We start from the raw sequence: 17,629 nt of genomic DNA, 5'->3' as shown, positions 1-17,629 counted from the left end.
ATTTCCCGCTAGTGGTTTTCATTCTCCCCAGAGAGCGGCGACACTGAGAATCGAACCACTGATACTTCCTAGTTTTCTATATAAAGCTTTATATTTATTACATAAAGGTTTTATCACTGAAAATAATTGGTGATTCTGGATTGTTTGTTCTGGCTTTTCTTGCGGAAATCATCCCGGACTTTTCTGAGCTCATTCCGGATGTTTTGATGTTCCGGGGCATCTAAAATAGCAATTGTTTTTTCTAGTATTCTTGTTTTTTCTTGCAAACTATATACTGGTGTAACAGGTTCAGATGAAACAACAGTCATGCTAGTATCTTCATTGCCGTTGTCAACAACATCATCAGCTACTTTTTCATTAAGAACAGCACTAACAATTTCTTCATCGGAAAGCAGTGGATGAACAGCTGCAATTTCCTCAGGTAGATCTGCATCAAAAGTGAAATTTGCAAGGTTGTTGGCACCATAAATAAGACTGAGATGATCTGGCCAAGTGCAACTTCGTCTGCATTGTCTGACCCACTATCAGTGCTGCTAGTCATGACTGCATCTATTACCCTCGTTTTTATGTAGCAGTTTACAATTGTCAGCACTAGAACACTTTGCCATGCCTCATGACACCATTGTATTTCTGTCAAAACATCAATACGAAACGTATTTCCGTTATCAACAGGCAGGCCTTTTTCCAAGCGCTCCTGAATTCTGCTATATGCATGCTCATATTGCAAATTCCTAATACAACAGAGAAAATGGTTACTTTCAAATTTCCAAATACATATAAAATAAGCCTATCTAATAATTATAACAACAACGTACTTGAAATGCACCTTGAAGCTGCGGATAATACCAGCATCTAAAGGCTGCATAAGCGATGTTGTATTTGGCGGCAAATATACTAGCTCGACATTCTTTGGCTCGTAATCGCAAAAATGGCCCGAAAAGTTGTCTAAGAGCAATGCAATTTTTCTTTGCTGATACACCATCGATTTATCCAACATAGTAAGGTACTTCTTGAAGATATCGCGCGTCATCCAAGCATTGGCATTTGCACGGTACTTCGAGATGTCAACCTTTCTCTGCTGTGCCTGTTGTTATATAGAAAATATAATAAGCAGTTGATCATCATCTTTTACTTTATCGTATAGCATACTTTGCTGAAACAGGTTGGGCGCTGTGCCTTGCCAATGAACCAGGGGCGCCACTTATCAGATCCATCAGCATTCGTCGTCAATACAAGTGTCAACCGCGACTTGTCCTGCTTGACCCCTTTAAACGGTCCAGGTGCAATTGTAGACACAGGAGCACTGGAGTAGAAGACAGCTGTCTCGTCCATGTTGTAAATGTCCTTTAACGTATATTTTTCTAGCATTCGTTGTATTTCAGGCAACTTGACTTCTGCGAGTGTGACATCAGCAGAGCTAGCTTCACCACTTATTTTTTGGACCTTGAGGTTATATCGTTTTTGGAAGCGGTTTTGCCAGCCATTGGAGAATGTCAAGTCCTCAGTTGAGATTTCAGCTTAGTTGCAAAGTTTTCACCAGCTTTCTTAATGATATCCCAATTGATTGGGATCTTCTCATGGAATCTTTGTTCTATCCATGTATATAAAGCGTATTCTAGTTCCTATTGTATTATTTTGCTTTCTTATTAGTAAAGTGAATAGCAAGCAGTACTCAATAAGCTTAAACATACGGGAAACTTTGCTCGAGCTTTTTGTCTTTTATTTCTCTCGATGCCGTTTTCTTCTTCATGTTTTCTCTTAGCAATCATTCGTGAAATTGTTGTTGTATTCGGAACACTCTCAAGGTTGTATGTTGTTTTTATCCAGTCGAGTAAATCCTTGTATGTAAACTTGCGCAGCGCTTTCTCTTTGGCGACGTAGTACTGATACGCTGCTTCACTTATTTCGTCAGTAAGCTTTTCATATTTTCCTTTCGTCATGATGTGTAGTTTGAGTAGTGTGTATAAGACAATTGCAAAAATTCAAGTCTTTTATATATAGACATTGCAATGTGAAAGTAACCTCAACAAAGTACCGATATTCTTTAATTGTTTCACATAATTGACACTTAGTAAGCTAAGCTATACTCAGCCTGTGTAACACCCTTATACCCATCCTCACTTTTTGCAGTTCCCCGCTTTTTGCAGTTTTTTTCATGAAAAACTGCTACTGCAAAAAGCGGGGGTCAACTGTATATAAAAAGTATAGGCTGTACAGTTAGTTACAGCAATAGAACAACAATCATCCGACTTTAATCTAAACTAGAATTGTGATCGTCCCTGTCGTTAACGCTCATCGTCCAAAAAATATGTAGTTGTTTTATTGTTTAACGTCTCCTTTAATCATTTACGCATCGTCGTTTATTTGTCGGCGCAGTAGTATACCTTATTGTACATATTGTGCTTTAATAAGTATTAATAAGTATTATAAACCTGCCATCGTATCTCCTTTTTAGGCTCGATCAATGTTTTTTTCCCTCTGTGAGTAAGGATAGTATATATCGTAGCAATTTTTCGTTCCGTAAGATTGTTGAAGTAATCAATCAAGACCGAAAATAAAGTAGTAGTAACCGCAACAATCGATCCTTCTACTTGTTACATAGTATGCCTTGATTTAGGAGAAGAAATTTGTGAAGGGAATAAGAAGGGAAATTGGGAGTTCCAGGAGAAAGGGAGCGTGTTTTTGTAGTAGGAGTAGGAAGATAAAAGAAAAAAGGTGTTATTGTTCGGTGATAGACTATATATCAGCATACAGTGTCGCTCCTATTCTGATGTGTCTATTGTAATACACGAATGATCCGATGAAAAACAGCCTTTCGTTTTTCTTCTACCCCCCCTCCCATGTGGACCTCCGCTATTTTAAGCTACATATTATGCAAGACATTTTTGAATAATGCACAATTTCGTTCTTGAACATTACTCGTTTTATAGAAAAACCTGTTTTTTGTTTTTGATGTTGTTGTAAGATGATCGACGTCCGTCGTCAATTTCTAGGTTAATTCTATGTACATATACTATGTCGATGCAGCACGCACACAGATATATACTGTGAAGAGGAACATGTGCATTGTGGGTCTCTGTCCATTTGCTGATGTATGGAAAAGCCGATCGAAATTATATTCATGATATCATTAGCAATAACCGATGAGGAAGTATATGATATGTTAAGACTCTTTTTTCCTTGTCGGAAATAGATGATGATGTTCTTGAGTATTTCTTTATATCCATGATATCGAATCCAACTAAATAAGAAACAGCTATAGCCACCACTCACACCGTAAAAAGGAAAAAGATAGAAAGGGTATGGTGTGGCATTTAAACACTTCTATATATGTACTACTGCCACTAGTAACGTGGTTGATAAGCCAGAAGCACATTTTATTAATCATGAACTGTTTTATTGTCATTCTTTAAAATGACATACCAAGTCTGACAGATTGCTTGTCATTCTTAATCAATGATATGATTTTGGAGAAAGTATTATATGTGATCGTAGCAATCATCGCACACCATAGTAAAGTACGGTGTGGCTGACTTCTGTTGCTGCGACACCCTTAAAAGGTGGCGGAGGTATCATGCTTTTTTTAAGTGTGGCCACACATTTGCCGCAGTAAATCTATAATAATCCGCGCCATAACCGTTTTGTATATAACATTATACCTACGACAGTCAAATAACCATACTTTACCTTCCGTCTATCGACCATTCCCTCACTCCGTCTTCCTCCATTCTCAAAAATTATAGACTTAAGAATATGCTGGACATTGAAAAGTTAAAACAACGTCCACTGAGCGTGTTTCATATTCCTCAAGAACTACTCGACGCACTACATCCCGTCGACTATGATGGAGATCGTCAACAGCAACAAGAGTCTCAACAAGTCGACGTGACAGCTGCAGCTCTCGAGAATCTAGAAATTCAGCAACATCAAACAGCAGCAACAACAACAGAGCCCGGTTCATCCGACGTGTTGACGTGTAATACGTGCGATCTCGCCTTTTCCACGAACGATCGTCAAGATCATCGTAAGCATTTCTCAACTGACTGGCATCGATATAATATTAAGCGTAAACTGGTGCTGAAACAACCCCCTGTATCGTTGCCCGAGTTTGAAGCCATGCTTGCTGGTAATTAGTTTTCTTTTCTGCGTTCGTATTGGATCTGTTCACTATATGGTTCTCTAATATATGAATATGTGGTATACAGACTTGGCTGAAAGTATCTCGGGATCCGAGTCCGAAGAAGAAGACGAAGAAGACGATGACAACAGCTCCAGCGACAGCGAAACACAGAACGACAACACAAACGCATTGCTCAAGAAACAAGTCCAACAGCAGCAAAAGGAAGAAGCACTCCATGTTTCGCTTGATGCTGTAGCACAAGACCTGTCTCCATTCGAGAAGAAATACCGTGCATTGTCGTGGTTTCAAGCATCGCCTGCATTGCCTGGATCAATCCATTTTGGCGTGTATCGGAAACTGACCGAGACATTGGAAGGCTTGTCGCGCTTGCAAGCGACGCGGTTTGAACAACGAAAGCGGCTGTGGACGATCATCATGATTGGTGGTGGTCATTTCGCAGGTGCTGTGGTGGATGTCAATAAGAGTATCCGGGGCCCTCACAAGCTGGATCCACACGAGGTGAAAATGGTTGCGCACAAGACGTTCCATCGCTATACCAGTGAGCTTTCTTTTCTCTTATTTTATTCAATGATGGATCGCTAAGGAGGGGATCTTGATCTACTTACAACAAAGGATTTTTCAAATAGCGAGACGAAAGCAGGGTGGTGCACAATCAGCCAACGATAGTTCCAAAGGTGCAGCCAATTCCGCAGGCGCACAAATCCGTCGACACAACGAACAAATGTTGCAGCAAGAGGTACGCGAGGTGCTTGACCAATGGAAACAACATATCCAAGAAAGCGAACATGTCTTTGTCCATGCACCAAGCAACAATCGCAAGCTGGTGTATGGCTACGACGATGCCGTTCTGACGCGCCATACTTCGGAAACCATCCCTTTTCCGACAAAACGACCAACATTGAATGAAGTACGCCGTGTATTTATTGAAATGAGCACGCTCAAAGTCCTTGAAGCGGACATTGAGGCAATCCAGGCACATCGAGCCAAAGTGATTGACAAGGAGGAACGGGCACGTCAACAACTAGAAAAATCTAAAAGTGGCGGTAAACAACAAGATATGAAAAAGAGCACCAGTGGTGCTAGCAACAGCAACTACAACAAAGCGCTTCCAGCTCAAGTCGAGAAATTGGTGTCCCTGACCAAGCAGGGTAAAGAGCAATTGGTGCTAGCGCATGTTCGAAAGCACGAGGACATTTTGCTGTCTTTATCTCGTGGTCCTATATTAGCATCATTGTTCCCATCCAGTAGTACTGCTACCACCCCCAAGGGCAGTAACAACAACAACAACAATTATGATGATGATGACGCTGACGAAGAATTAAAGCGATATCCGACGCTACTTCATTTGGCAGCACATGCCGGTTACCCCGCACTCGTGTCTGTTCTGGTGCGCGAGCTGGATGCCGATCCGACAATTAAAAACGATCTAGGCAAAACGGCGTACGAAGTAGCCAAGGACAAAGACACACGTAATGCGTTACGACGGTGTATGTGTGATCTAAGCAGCCGCTGGGATTGGCTCAACGAGGCACGCGTACCGAGTCCACTGACACGAGAAGCTGAACTAGAACAGGCGGAGAAGGATCGAGTACGGAAGGAGCGTGAAGCAACAAGGCGGAGAAAGATTGAAGAGGAACGACAAAAGAAGGAAGAGGCTCGCATGCTAAAGAAGAAGCAAGAGCAAGAACTAGCTAAAGCATCATCATCACCATCATCGCAAAAGAAGACAGGGCCGCAAATGCTAGGTGGACCAGCAGCAGCGATTGTAGCAGCAACAGGAAACGGTCCTTCTGGAATGAATTTGGCAAGCATGACGCCCGAGGCACGGTCAAGGCTTGAAAGGGAGATGCGGGCAAGAGCAGCGGAAGAACGGATGCGGCGATTACAAAACAAATAAAAAAAATGTGCATTTTACCCTGGATTATTGATCAGAAAGAGGAAATAGCACATGGGATGTTTAGTAGTAGTAGTAGCAACGGGTACGTAGTATCATTGACGAGGGCAGGACAGGAGTGTATGTATATGGTCGGCCACCCGACAGAACCATCATCACCGTCATCATCGGTCAAAGGAGGAAGGGAAAGAGGAAAAGGGCAAAGGAGTACCTAGCGAAGCACTTGGCGAAGCTACCTTGGAAGCAAAGGGAAGGGTGTTGTTGTCCTTGTTGTTGCTAATGGATAGATGATTGAGTGGATGGTAAATAATGATAGAACTCTAAATTAAACAGGCACAGAGATCTGATGCCGCAGTAGGGCGAAAGACCGATCTTCAGCGACACTTGCATTTTTTTTCTTATTGTTCCCTTGTGCATGTATGCTCTCTTTCTTTTTAATAGCGGACTGTGGTTTTTGATATGGCGCATGTGTAACAGATCACTTTCATATAATTTGATTTGTTGCATCTTGTTGCATCTCTGCAGCAGCAGCAGCCTTATGTTGGGTACAGGGTAGCACAGCACCGTACTACTGCTACCGTTATTATTAGTGCTGCTATACACCCCGTATTACACTACTGCCTAGCAAGACCCATCATTAAATCACAGGAGGGGGTGGGTATTTGAAAGGAGGTGGGGTGGGTTAGAGTAGTAGGAGCAGAGGAAACGAGGAGGAAACGGCCAGTAGTTTATGGAAAGGTGCAAAAGACCGATTACTATACCCAGTTTTGTCTGTGTGCCTCTGTTCTTGCTTAATTAAGCTCATTGTCCGTCCCAGTCGTTCTGACCATGACAAATAAAGCCTAATACGTTGTGTGTGAGAAAGTGTGCATGCTGCCTGCCTGCTCTTAATTCCATCATACTTCTTGGGGGGGAGGGATGCAAATCATTGAAGCGGCGATTTGTGCTTTTGGGAATTAAACTAATAAGCCATATGCCGCTCATATCCAACTTGCGAGAAATGCTGTGGATAGGTAGGGCCCATGTGATCATGCTTTTGATAAACATAGCACAAAGTGTCAGCAGCGGCGTATTGTTCTCTAGAATGACAGGTTTACATTTGCACATAGGGAGCCATTGCTATCAAGGGACACAGGTCAAAGAGGGAGAATCGGTGGTGGTGGTTGTGGTGGTGCTTTTTGTTGGGGGGGGGGTGGGGAGAGAGAGGAGGACAATCTTAATTCTTCCAGCAGTCAGATCTACTGTTTGAAAGGGAGACAAGCAGAAGAGGAGTGTGTGTATGTATGTATGTATGTATGTATGTAAGTGTTCGCGTAGTAGTGGTAGTAATAGTAGTGATAGGATGGGGGTTGTTTGGAGCTCTGGAAAACTGCAACCTCTCTATGACATGGGCGCTTAGGAGAAAAAGAGCAAAAAACAATAGTCATAGCAACGGTAGTGTGGTAGCAACAGTAGCTAAGTAGCACACACACACACACAATGGGTGTCTGGGAACTTCATCTGTTGTTGTGGCCCGAGCAGCACTGGGACGCGTACAGGATGGTAGCTCAAAGGTGATACGGAAAGGGCTTCTTTCTTTGTTTTGATGACAAGAATGGGGTATTATGGCACCCATCGAACCCATTTGGCGGGAATTGAAGGGAGAAAAGAGTGTGCGATTCCTGTTCTTCTTTTGCTTCTTCGATGGATTTGTGTGCGCACCCCTCCCTCCTCTCTTCTCTGCTCTGTTTTTTTTTTTTGAATAAGCGTTCAAAATAGGCAATCTAACGGGAGGTGGATGGGTTAGCGAATAAATGCCCCATCGAGCCAGACAGACTAGAGCCTTTTTCCATCTTCTTTCTTTTTCTCTTTTATTTTATTTTATTTTTTTTGTTCCCGACTTCTTTTGTAGAACACATCAATTATCTCTCCGGTCGTTTTTTGCGTTACCTTCATTTCCTGTAATACACAGCACACACTCACTCTATTCACACCCGCAAAAAAACCAGTGTTGAACAAAAAAAATGACTATGCCACCACCACCACCTTCTTCTTCTTCCTTTTCTCCTTCTCCATCCTTCTGCAGTATGGAGGACCTGACTCGACCCTTCGATCGCATGCTTCGCGACGACAAAGACGACCACAGCGACCTGCCCATGAGTGCACGCGAGTGTCTCATCGAGCTAATCCAGCAGGTCGAGCACGACAAACTGCGCCAGGTCCTGAAACTCGAGCTCAAGCGATTGTTGACCGATCACGAACGACTTGTTACAATGTTACAGCAGCGAACACAGCAACTCGAGCAAGAAAACGACCAGTTCAAAGCCGTGAGCGACGAGCATCAACGGCGCTACGAAAAAGCAGTGCGCGAAATGCAATTTTTCAAAAAGAAGTTCGACTATGTGAGCAAACAGCAGCAACCACCACCACCACCAACACCAGTCGCATCATCACAACAGCCATCGCTGGTCCATTCGACCAGCAGTAGCACAACCTCCCGCTCGTTGTCCGCCGAATCAGACACCCTGAGCGAACTCCCAACGTTCTCCAACTCTTCTTCATCTGTACCACATCACCAGCATCACCATATTCTTCATCACCACACAGGCGCCTTCAGCCATCCTCCTCCTCCACTGCCACCTACCCATATCAACAACAGCAATAGCAGCAGCAATAGTAGTAATATTAATAGTACCAACAACCAAGCAATTACAGCGCCTCCACAGCAACCGCCTCCACCTCCTCCTCCTCAGCAGCAGCCGCTGCCACCCACACCAGCCTCTCCACCACAACAACGACTGCAGCAGCCACCGTTGTCAGGCTATCCCTTGACACCCACGAGCCCGCAACCCTCTGTCATTTCTGACTCGTATGAATCGCAACACAGTAGCAATGCAGCAGCAGCAGCAACAGTAGTAACCCGAGGTGGCGCCATCCCCTCACGATCATCGTCGACCTCGACCGCATCGTCGCTTTTGCATCACTACCAACAGCAGCAGCAAACACCACCACAGTCGTACTGGAACGGCACACCTTTGCCCTCTGTCTCGTCCGTCTCGTCTTCTTCCACTGCCACAATGTCATTAGCCGACAATGCGATGCGACAGCCTCCAAACCACCCTATTCGCCATCCAGGCACCAACAGCATTTACAGCGTCAGCTCCGACCTTACGACCGACTCTGCATCGATTCACAACAACAACAACCACCATAACATCCAGCAACTGGGCGGCCAAGGAGGCAATAATCGAGCCTATTTGCGACACAATCCGTCGATCCATTCCTCCTATTCTTCACCGTCCACAGCCTCATCGACCATGTCAGGAAGCGCTAACGGAGGGAGTGGAGGAGGAGGCCCTGGCAGTATTGGCCCCGGCTCTTCATCGGCCACATCGGTCTATTCAGTGCCCATGACGCCTGTGCGGTCCACCACATCCACTGCAGGCTACACCGGCTCTTCGATGATCCAACAACGACGCGTTGACCCGCTCATGTATGGTGGATCCGATGGACTCTGGGACACCATTGCCAAGTCTAAGGGCAGCGATGTGACGGTCGAAAAGATCATAAGCAACTTTTTGCGTCGTGGCGGGTCGCCTAATACCGCCAAACAATCGCCGTCAGCAAGTGCAGTCAAGTATGGCTATGGCATGATTCATGCCTTGATTGTCACCAAGGCACCCGGCGCGTTGGACCTGTTGTTGCAACAAGGCGCGAATCCAAATGCCATGACCATGGGTGACGTCGAAGAAGACAAGGTAACTTGGAATGTTTGTGCTGGGCATGGGGTTGTAGTAGTGGTAGTGGTGGATCGGCTAAGTGGTTGATAACCAAACCTTCTTGCTGTTATTAATTATTTAATATTCATTTAATCTTAATAATTTATATCATGACAAAACCCCAAAATATAGGTGACACCTTGCTATCTTGCCGCCAGCGTCGGATGGCTTGCCGGACTTCAGAAGCTGGTGCAGGCAGGCGGAGATCTTGTCCATGCTCGCGGCCAGGGCTCGCGCAACAAGACCGCTTTGCACGCCGCAGCTGAGCATTGTCATGCGGCCGTGGTGGAGTTTATTGTTGGATATACTCAGGGCGCCCTGAATCTCGAAGTCGACAGCATAGGTAATTTTTTTTTAGATTTGGCATGAATTTGAGTCAGAGCAAGGGGGGAAGACACTTATAATGACGCGATGTACACGATTCTAAACAATAAAAAACACCAAAAATGATGCGTGGCATAGGTGCTACGGCGTTACATTATGCAAGCGTGTCGGGCCACACGGACTTGGTATGCTTCCTTATCCGCTCATGTCGTATTCCTGCGGACCAAGCAGATCATCGGGGCGAGCAGCCGATCCACTGGGCTTCCCGTGCTGGACGACTGGAAGTTGTGACACTGCTGGTGGAACGGTTTAGCTGTGACATCAATGCCTATGTGTCAAAACGCGTGCCCACCCCACTGGAGCTGGCTAAATCCAACAGCCACAAGCGACTGGTCGACTATCTCAAAGGGCTGGGTGCACTCTCGACCAAGAAGATGGACAAGAAGCGGAATGAGGAAAAGTCAAAGACCGTATCCGGACATCTTGCAAACACGCTGGCATCGAATGGACTCTTTGGTGGTGGCGATGACGATGGCTTCTTCTAAGTCTTCTTGTTAGCGATGATAACCTCCTCTTACCTCCTCTTGATTACTACTACTACTACTACTGCCACTGCTACTGCTATTACCGACTATTACTGCTACCACTACTACTGCTCTTTTTAAATAACCCCTCACACACACACACACACCGTATAGTCCTCCTCCTTCTTTTTCTGCTGCCATCATGTTTTTGTATCATTTCTTTCTTATTTCTAAAAAATAGCCTTTTTGTTTCTTTTTTCCATCGTCATCAAATCAGCATCTCCTCTCAACAACGCAAACCATCCCCACCCCCCAGACCCGAGATAAAAAAAGAAAAGTTTCCCTTTCTGAACAAACAACTTCGGCATGTTAGTGCATTGTTTTCGTCCCGATGCGAGTGCCTCGTGCAATGTCGTCGGTGCTTCTCTTTCTTTCTGTCAAGAGGGAGCTTTTTTTTGTGCAAGCAAAGTAGAGGCACCGTGTAGATCTGAGTGGGCATGTTGCGGGTGGGAGAGACATACAGACGGACAGACAGAGAAGACAAATTAATATATTACAACGCTGTTCTAGTCTCTACTACAAAAGTAAGAGCTGCGGCGGTGCAATACTTTTGTACCTCCCCTCCCCCTCCAGGTTGTTGTTCTTTCTTTCTTTCTTTTTTTCGTTGTCTGCGCAGGTCACCGTATAAAACAAATTCCTCTTCTCTTCCTTTCATTATCATTATTTGCAACCTTCATGCCGCTTCGGACTGTGGCCGATCAGTTGCGAACAAAGTTACGTCGGCGCCAGTCCCAATTCCTGCCGAGACAACAACACCACCAGGACGATCTAAAGTCAGTCGCTTCATCTCCACGATCGCACCACCATCGTCCGATAACACCTACTACTACTGATACCCCTCCGGCTACCGTTACTCCTCCGCCACCAGTGCCTCCACCACCACCTTCTCCACAATCCCCTTCGCCGCCACACCAGCAGCAACAGCAACCACAGAAAAGTAGTGATAAAAAGAAAGAATTCCCACCCTCGACAGACACGCTTCTGAATGGTATTGGCGATTATAGCTTCGTCGAACAGATCGGCCACGGCAAATTCAGCAAAGTTATGCTTGCACAACATTATATTACTGGCGAACGCTTTGCAGTCAAGGTTAGTTACCGTATTAAGGGGTGAAGGTGCAAGACACAAAGAGGGGGTGCGCACGAGAGAGATAGAGAAAGAAAGAGATCTCACATAATATACGCAATTATATATGCACCACACACTCAAGAACAAATTATGCTAATATCATCAACGAACAATGGATTAAAAAAGATCATTGACAAGCGCAAGCACGAATATCGCGTCATGTCTCGATTGGTTCGTGAAGTAGCCTTGATGGAAGCGATGGATCATAAAAACGTGATCCATCTCTATGAAACATACGAGACTGCCGAAACGCTTTATTTGGTTATGGAATATGTACCCGGGGTTAATCTGGATGAGCATCTGCAGCGATCCAAGAAAGGTGCCCTGTCCGAAACAGAGGCACGAGCCATCTTTCGACAAGTGGTGGCAGCAGTAGATCATTGTCACCGCAAATGGATTGTTCATCGAGATATCAAGGTATATCTAGTAATATCTCTTTTTGAAAGGGGGGATATGTCTTAAGGTTTATTGGCAGGATTGCAACAATACTGATACGACAGAATTTAATATCAAAGACACCCAATATATTACTGATGCCGGATGGACAAATTCGCTTAGCGGATTTCGGGCTGGGGAATAGATTCGGGCACCAACGCCTGAAAACCTTATGTGGTATGCCAAGATACATGTCATTGACACAAGCTCGTTTCAAGGAGTAAACCTCTATAGACGCTAACTATATACAATCCTAAAACATGTTTTCTTTTATTAAGGATCCATGTTGTATTATAGTCCTGAAATCTTTTCAGGCCAGAGGTATACAGGGCCAGAAGTGGATTGCTGGTGTTTGGGTGTCACGTTGTTTCGCATGACGGCCGGATTCGAACCTTTTGCACATGCGCGCAGTAAGTTATCCAACAAAAGAAGGATTTGTCGGGGCTGGGAGCTGGCTCTATACATACATGATGCGTGCCATGTACTGAAACTAACAACTCGACCCAAAGATCCAGATCAGCTGAAGAAATACGTGGTAAGCGGGAACTATCCAATGCCAGAGAATCTTAGTCCAGGGCTCCAACAGACGATCCGAAAATGTTTATCGGTCGACCGACGAAAACGGATGGGCATCCGACTCGCACTCAAAGACGACGCATGGCTCAATGACGACGGCCGACTGCCGGACCTTTTCAAAGACACGGACCGCGACTATTTTCCGCTGACGGCGGATCGCGAGCGAACGCGGCAGCGGTACCTCAAAGACATGGAAGAAGAGAATCGACGCGGATGTCACGTCAAGAAATCCATCCTGTATCACCCGATCAACCCGTCTATCTATTTCACTAGCCGATCGATGCACTATACACCTTACTCCAAACGAGACGAAGTCGTACAGGCTCAAGGGCTGCTGCAGAAGGAATTGATAAAGACTGTTCGCGCGCAGTTAAAGCAAGCTCAGCTGCAGCCTGTACCTGCTGCAGACATGCATTCGCCTTTGCATCGTTTATTCCGCAAGCTCAAAGGGCCTATGATAGCTGCTGCTGCTGCTGCTCAACAACAACAACAGCAACAACAACGAGGGTTGAAAAAGACAGCTTCTACGCTCAGTTTGTCACAACTTTATCAACGCGTCGCCAAAGATCAAATCACTTATTATCGAATCCAAGGTACTGAAATGGACATGTTGCTACTCGTGCGTGCAGCCTGTGAGCTTTTGGGCATCACTTATCGTCACGACAGCTCGTTGCGTCTGGCATGCGTCATGACAATGCATAGCTATGACAACAACAACAACAACAACAATAGTGGTAATACTCACGGAGGCAGCAGTGGATCTTGGTTTCATGGATTAAAGGATCGGAAAAAATCTGTTGCTGCAGGAGCAGCAGCAGCAGCAGCAGCAAGTTCGTCATCGACACCCATGCCCAACAATCAATTACCACTGTCTCCTTCCTCGCAACAGCAAGCAGAACAGTATACGAACGCGTCATTTGCTACAGCAGCAACGGACGGTCCAGGACAACGTAGCAGTTTACTAAGTAATAACAGTGCAAGCACTGGCACAAACACAAATCGTTGGAGTCGGACGTTCAAGCGTTTATCCATGCCCTTTTCTCATCAACATGATACAATCATGATGCCTTGGTCACAGTCGTTCCAGTTACATTCATCCACACATCACCACTCGTCCCATCATTATCACAACAATAAAAGTAACAACAACAGCAACAACCATCATCACAGTCAGCAACAAGTGCCACAAGCCACTTTGGATCCTGAACAAGAAAAGGAAAGCACCGTTGTATTTACTGTCGAGACATTTGTTGCAGCAAATGACGTTATTGGTCTTCGATACTCGAAACTCGATGGATCTGCCAAAGTATTCAAGTATGCCAAAGGCTGGATCACTGGTGTACTAGCTTACAATACCGAATTTCATTCACAACAGCAACAGCAACAACAATAGCCCATTTATTAATATATACTCACACTGCACACTCACTAACGCACATTTGAGCATCACACAGTACAATGTCCCAATTCCAAAATTCCTCTGTTGTTATTATTTCCGTTCTAGAAGATACCTCTTTTGTTCTCTTTCTTTTCGTTTTCAAGGAATTTCCCTATTCTTTCTTGTTCTTTCATTTCACAAACCTTTGTAGTACTAGTAAGCTGGCATAGCATTTTGACATAACAGAAAAAAAAGGCGGGTTTGTTATCTAGTTGTTCTTGTGTAAGTTATTGATTCAAATAAAAAAAGGAAGATTCTACATTTTAAAATTACTATTATATCACTCATTTGATGTTTGCCTTGTCGTCAGGCACAAACGCATCGATATTATCCGTGCTTTGTTGTTCTTGCTGTTGATTTACAGGTGTTGTTGCTTTTGTTCCTTCGAATGGTACCACAGAACCATGACGCATTTGATCAGTTTCATGGATGATGGATAACAGTTTCGAATCGCTAGGTAGCCTGGCTCGTAATGTGCGCATGCCTTTATCCATTCCCAAGGCACCACCCAGTGCTAATCCCGTGAAAAAGCCAACTATTATATACAATATCTCGATAATTAACAAGTGTACTCTTTACCCGTCATAGAGCCGGATTATATTGTTTTTCACTGCTATCAAAGTACTTACGGATTGTGGGGATGCCTGTGCGTTTAGGTCGTGATTTATCTGAATTTTCGTGGTCACATATTGCATATCCATTAGCTCTATTCTATCCACCCTCCCTCCCTTCAAATAAAGTTAACTGGCTTATATATGACTTACTCCATAAGTATCCTGCTAAACCGAGTGAACCAGCACCCACAGTAGCTATTTCATATTCAAAAAAAACGCGTCGGCAAAGTTCATTCAGTTAGTCTCTCAATCAAGGCGGACGATCGGAATGAGCAAATTGTGTATATATAGCCGTCAATAAAGAAAGAAAAAAAGATAGTTTACAAAGGTTGACAAAGTTGAACACGGCTGATTTGATAGCAGCACGTTCTTCTTCATTCGGTTCGTACTGTGCCAATTCTTGTTTGATTTCCTCTTTTGACATGCTGTTATTTCTTATTCGAGAAGAAAAAGAACAAAGAAGCCAATAACATTAACCTTGTGACTTTTTTTAATGCAGATAATGCGTGATGCGTGTTTTTTCCCCTACCACATATAAATGAATGAAAGGAACAAGAAGAGGTGGGATAGATCGTATTTTCATCCTCCTCACCTTTCATACACAATCTCTTACTTATTTACCATCTCGCTCGAACAAAGACTATGCTGAAAAGAAAAACACACCGGTGCTTGATCATTTTCTTGCTATTTGTGTGTTATTTTACCGTGTTGTGTAATGCTTGGAACAATCCTCCCCCTCAGAATGATACTACTAACGACATTACCGACGCCGACGACCATCATCAACATCATCGTCCTAACCATCACCATACCCCAGAAAAGCCGCAACAAGAAAAACAACATCAGATCAACGATGATAAACGATATGGTTCGTGGTTATTATTCCCACCACAAGGTTTTTTGTGTGTTCAAACTCGAGTTTGTTTGCTAAAGAAGAACGAATGGCTTCGATAGATGAACCCTACGACGGTCCAGGAATTCCTGCTCATATGGGCGTTGCAGCTGCGTTTCTCATGGCATTTGGCGTCTATTTGATGGCCGCCGGATTTCGCTACTTTACTATAACTATGGGAATGGTTGGATTTATCACTGGAGGTATAATTCTCTTTCTTTTTGCTGTATACCACGTTACTTCTAAGGGCTCTCCAAAGTAAAAAAGAAGGCTAATAAAAGCTGCATACTCTAGCTACTATTACCTGGGTCTTGCTTACGGCAGCGGAACCGATAGGTAAACCCTATCCTCATGCGAGCATTGTCTTTTCATTTGGATGTTACGGCGCCGGGTTCTTGTTTGCTGGAGTAGCCATGTATTTCTGGAAAGTAACACTCTATGGGCTTGGCTGTAAGTTGCTATTAAATATCTACATGTTTAAAAACGTGATATAAAAGAGAGCCTTTATATATATATTACATTGACAAATGTGCATATTTTAAAAGTGATAGGCGGCTATATTTTGGCCATGTATTTCTGGACATGGGGCGATGGACTGCTTATCCAAAACGTATACGCACGTCATTTCGCATCGCTAGGTTTTGGTCTTGCTGGTATAATCGCGCTGCTCTTGGTTGAATTTGCTGCTGTGTGTATCCTTACTTCGTTCCTAGGCGCCTATCTTTTCATGCTGGGTCTGGATCTTGTCGTGCATACCTATATGGTTAATGGACCCCGTGCCATGCTTGACGCTATCCATCATATCAATTACAAAACCACTCCCCGTATTTATGCTATGCTTTCCGGTGTGCTTGGATTATGGATTGTCAGTACCTTATGTCAACTCATTCTTAATCGTGGAAACCGATTTGGCTTACATCTTGTTATTGATGAAGCGAATAAGAAATAAAAGCAGATACAGTACATACTGTATGTCCCCCAGTTACCGAAAGAGGGATCAAATGTATATAGCCAGCCTTCTATATAATCACCGAACGTAATCAAATAAACACATATGTTCTATTAACTAACAGTGCATGTATATTTAATGTTTTAGAACAACATGCAATAGCTTCAGGAAAGCACGAAAAAATGACGTCTATTACTATGACCATTAGGATCCTGAATATCTATGATGCTTTGTTTACTGATCATTGTTACAGAAATGTGCATACTGTATCATACAAAAAGTGCCGTGGATGGATGCGATAAAGGGAGTAAAGAATGGAAGTCGACACGAATTACAGTGCAAGTCTGCTATAAGACGACTCTTTATGTATGTACTGACATTCAAGGTTTTACTTTACCATAGCCCAACGACGGGCCGCTTCCAATATGCACCACTGTTGAAAGGATGTCATCTGAGCGGATCTGTTGTGGTGTTTCGTCCGTGTGGTCCGGCCAGCGAAGCATTTGCGAGAAAGAAAAAAGTCGACAATCAAGTCGTGGAACTAGGTTTGTAGATTAAACTTATTTAAATCACCCTAGCCAAGCGACCAGTTTATTCAGCAAGTGAACGAGCCTAATATACGATACATGCAGAGCCAAATGGAAACAAAAAGATAAGTAACTTTATGAGGTTGATGTATTGATGCAGAGTTCACTTTGTTTGAGTTATACTGACCGTTTATTCGGATTCGCTTTGTGTGCATAGTTCGCGCATAGACTGTAGAAACATCACCGTTAACACTAGTATTAAAATCAGTGAATCAGAGACAAGCGCACATCGTATTCCTGGCAAACGAACTATTTCCCCAGATGAGATATTGTTCCATTGGTCAGTTCTGAGTTAAAAAGCGTCAGTAC

The 17,629-nt window shown here is 44.0% G+C and overlaps 6 protein-coding genes across 6 annotated transcripts; 5 read left to right on the top strand and 1 right to left on the bottom strand.

The window, feature by feature from the left end:
* Positions 1–3,596: 3,596 nt before the first annotated feature.
* On the top strand, positions 3,597–6,427 carry BDB00DRAFT_838148 (uncharacterized protein). The gene is made up of 3 exons (XM_053124626.1): positions 3,597–4,126; positions 4,206–4,679; positions 4,768–6,427. The coding sequence occupies exons 1-3, from the start codon at positions 3,754–3,756 to the stop codon at positions 6,036–6,038; spliced, it is 2,118 nt and encodes a 705-aa protein (XP_052976624.1). The 5' UTR covers positions 3,597–3,753; the 3' UTR covers positions 6,039–6,427.
* Positions 6,428–9,424: 2,997 nt separating this feature from the next.
* On the top strand, positions 9,425–10,662 carry BDB00DRAFT_768929 (ankyrin repeat-containing domain protein; the record flags this gene model as incomplete). The annotated part of the gene is made up of 3 exons (XM_053119780.1): positions 9,425–9,772; positions 9,926–10,136; positions 10,256–10,662. The coding sequence occupies 3 exons, from the start codon at positions 9,425–9,427 to the stop codon at positions 10,660–10,662; spliced, it is 966 nt and encodes a 321-aa protein (XP_052976623.1).
* A 714-nt stretch (positions 10,663–11,376) lies between these two features.
* Positions 11,377–13,216, top strand: BDB00DRAFT_768933 (kinase-like domain-containing protein; the record flags this gene model as incomplete). The annotated part of the gene is made up of 5 exons (XM_053119782.1): positions 11,377–11,790; positions 11,956–12,246; positions 12,345–12,441; positions 12,543–12,674; positions 12,774–13,216. Coding segments are annotated over 5 exons (1,377 nt in total), but the record flags the coding sequence as incomplete, so codon positions are not given.
* A 358-nt stretch (positions 13,217–13,574) lies between these two features.
* BDB00DRAFT_838143 (uncharacterized protein) lies at positions 13,575–14,532 on the top strand. Its single transcript, XM_053124625.1, has one exon. It carries the CDS (start codon positions 13,688–13,690, stop codon positions 14,231–14,233), a length of 546 nt encoding a protein of 181 aa, XP_052976621.1. The 5' UTR covers positions 13,575–13,687; the 3' UTR covers positions 14,234–14,532.
* BDB00DRAFT_838141 (uncharacterized protein) lies at positions 14,533–15,416 on the bottom strand. The gene is made up of 4 exons (XM_053124624.1): positions 15,217–15,416; positions 15,043–15,087; positions 14,908–14,946; positions 14,533–14,813 (listed from the first exon to the last, which is right to left on the bottom strand). The coding sequence occupies exons 1-4, from the start codon at positions 15,314–15,316 to the stop codon at positions 14,563–14,565; spliced, it is 435 nt and encodes a 144-aa protein (XP_052976620.1). The 5' UTR covers positions 15,317–15,416; the 3' UTR covers positions 14,533–14,562.
* Positions 15,417–15,464: 48 nt separating this feature from the next.
* On the top strand, positions 15,465–16,766 carry BDB00DRAFT_961150 (uncharacterized protein). Its single transcript, XM_053129724.1, has 4 exons — positions 15,465–15,760; positions 15,847–15,987; positions 16,079–16,234; positions 16,330–16,766. Exons 1-4 carry the CDS (start codon positions 15,535–15,537, stop codon positions 16,731–16,733), a joined length of 927 nt encoding a protein of 308 aa, XP_052976619.1. The 5' UTR covers positions 15,465–15,534; the 3' UTR covers positions 16,734–16,766.
* Positions 16,767–17,629: the final 863 nt, after the last annotated feature.

The sequence above is a fragment of the Zychaea mexicana genome, assembly GCF_025766255.1.
Source record: "Zychaea mexicana strain RSA 1403 chromosome Unknown BDB00scaffold_72, whole genome shotgun sequence".
Lineage (NCBI taxonomy): Eukaryota > Fungi > Mucoromycota > Mucoromycetes > Mucorales > Lichtheimiaceae > Zychaea > Zychaea mexicana.
This window is presented reverse-complemented; position numbering and strand designations above follow the sequence as displayed.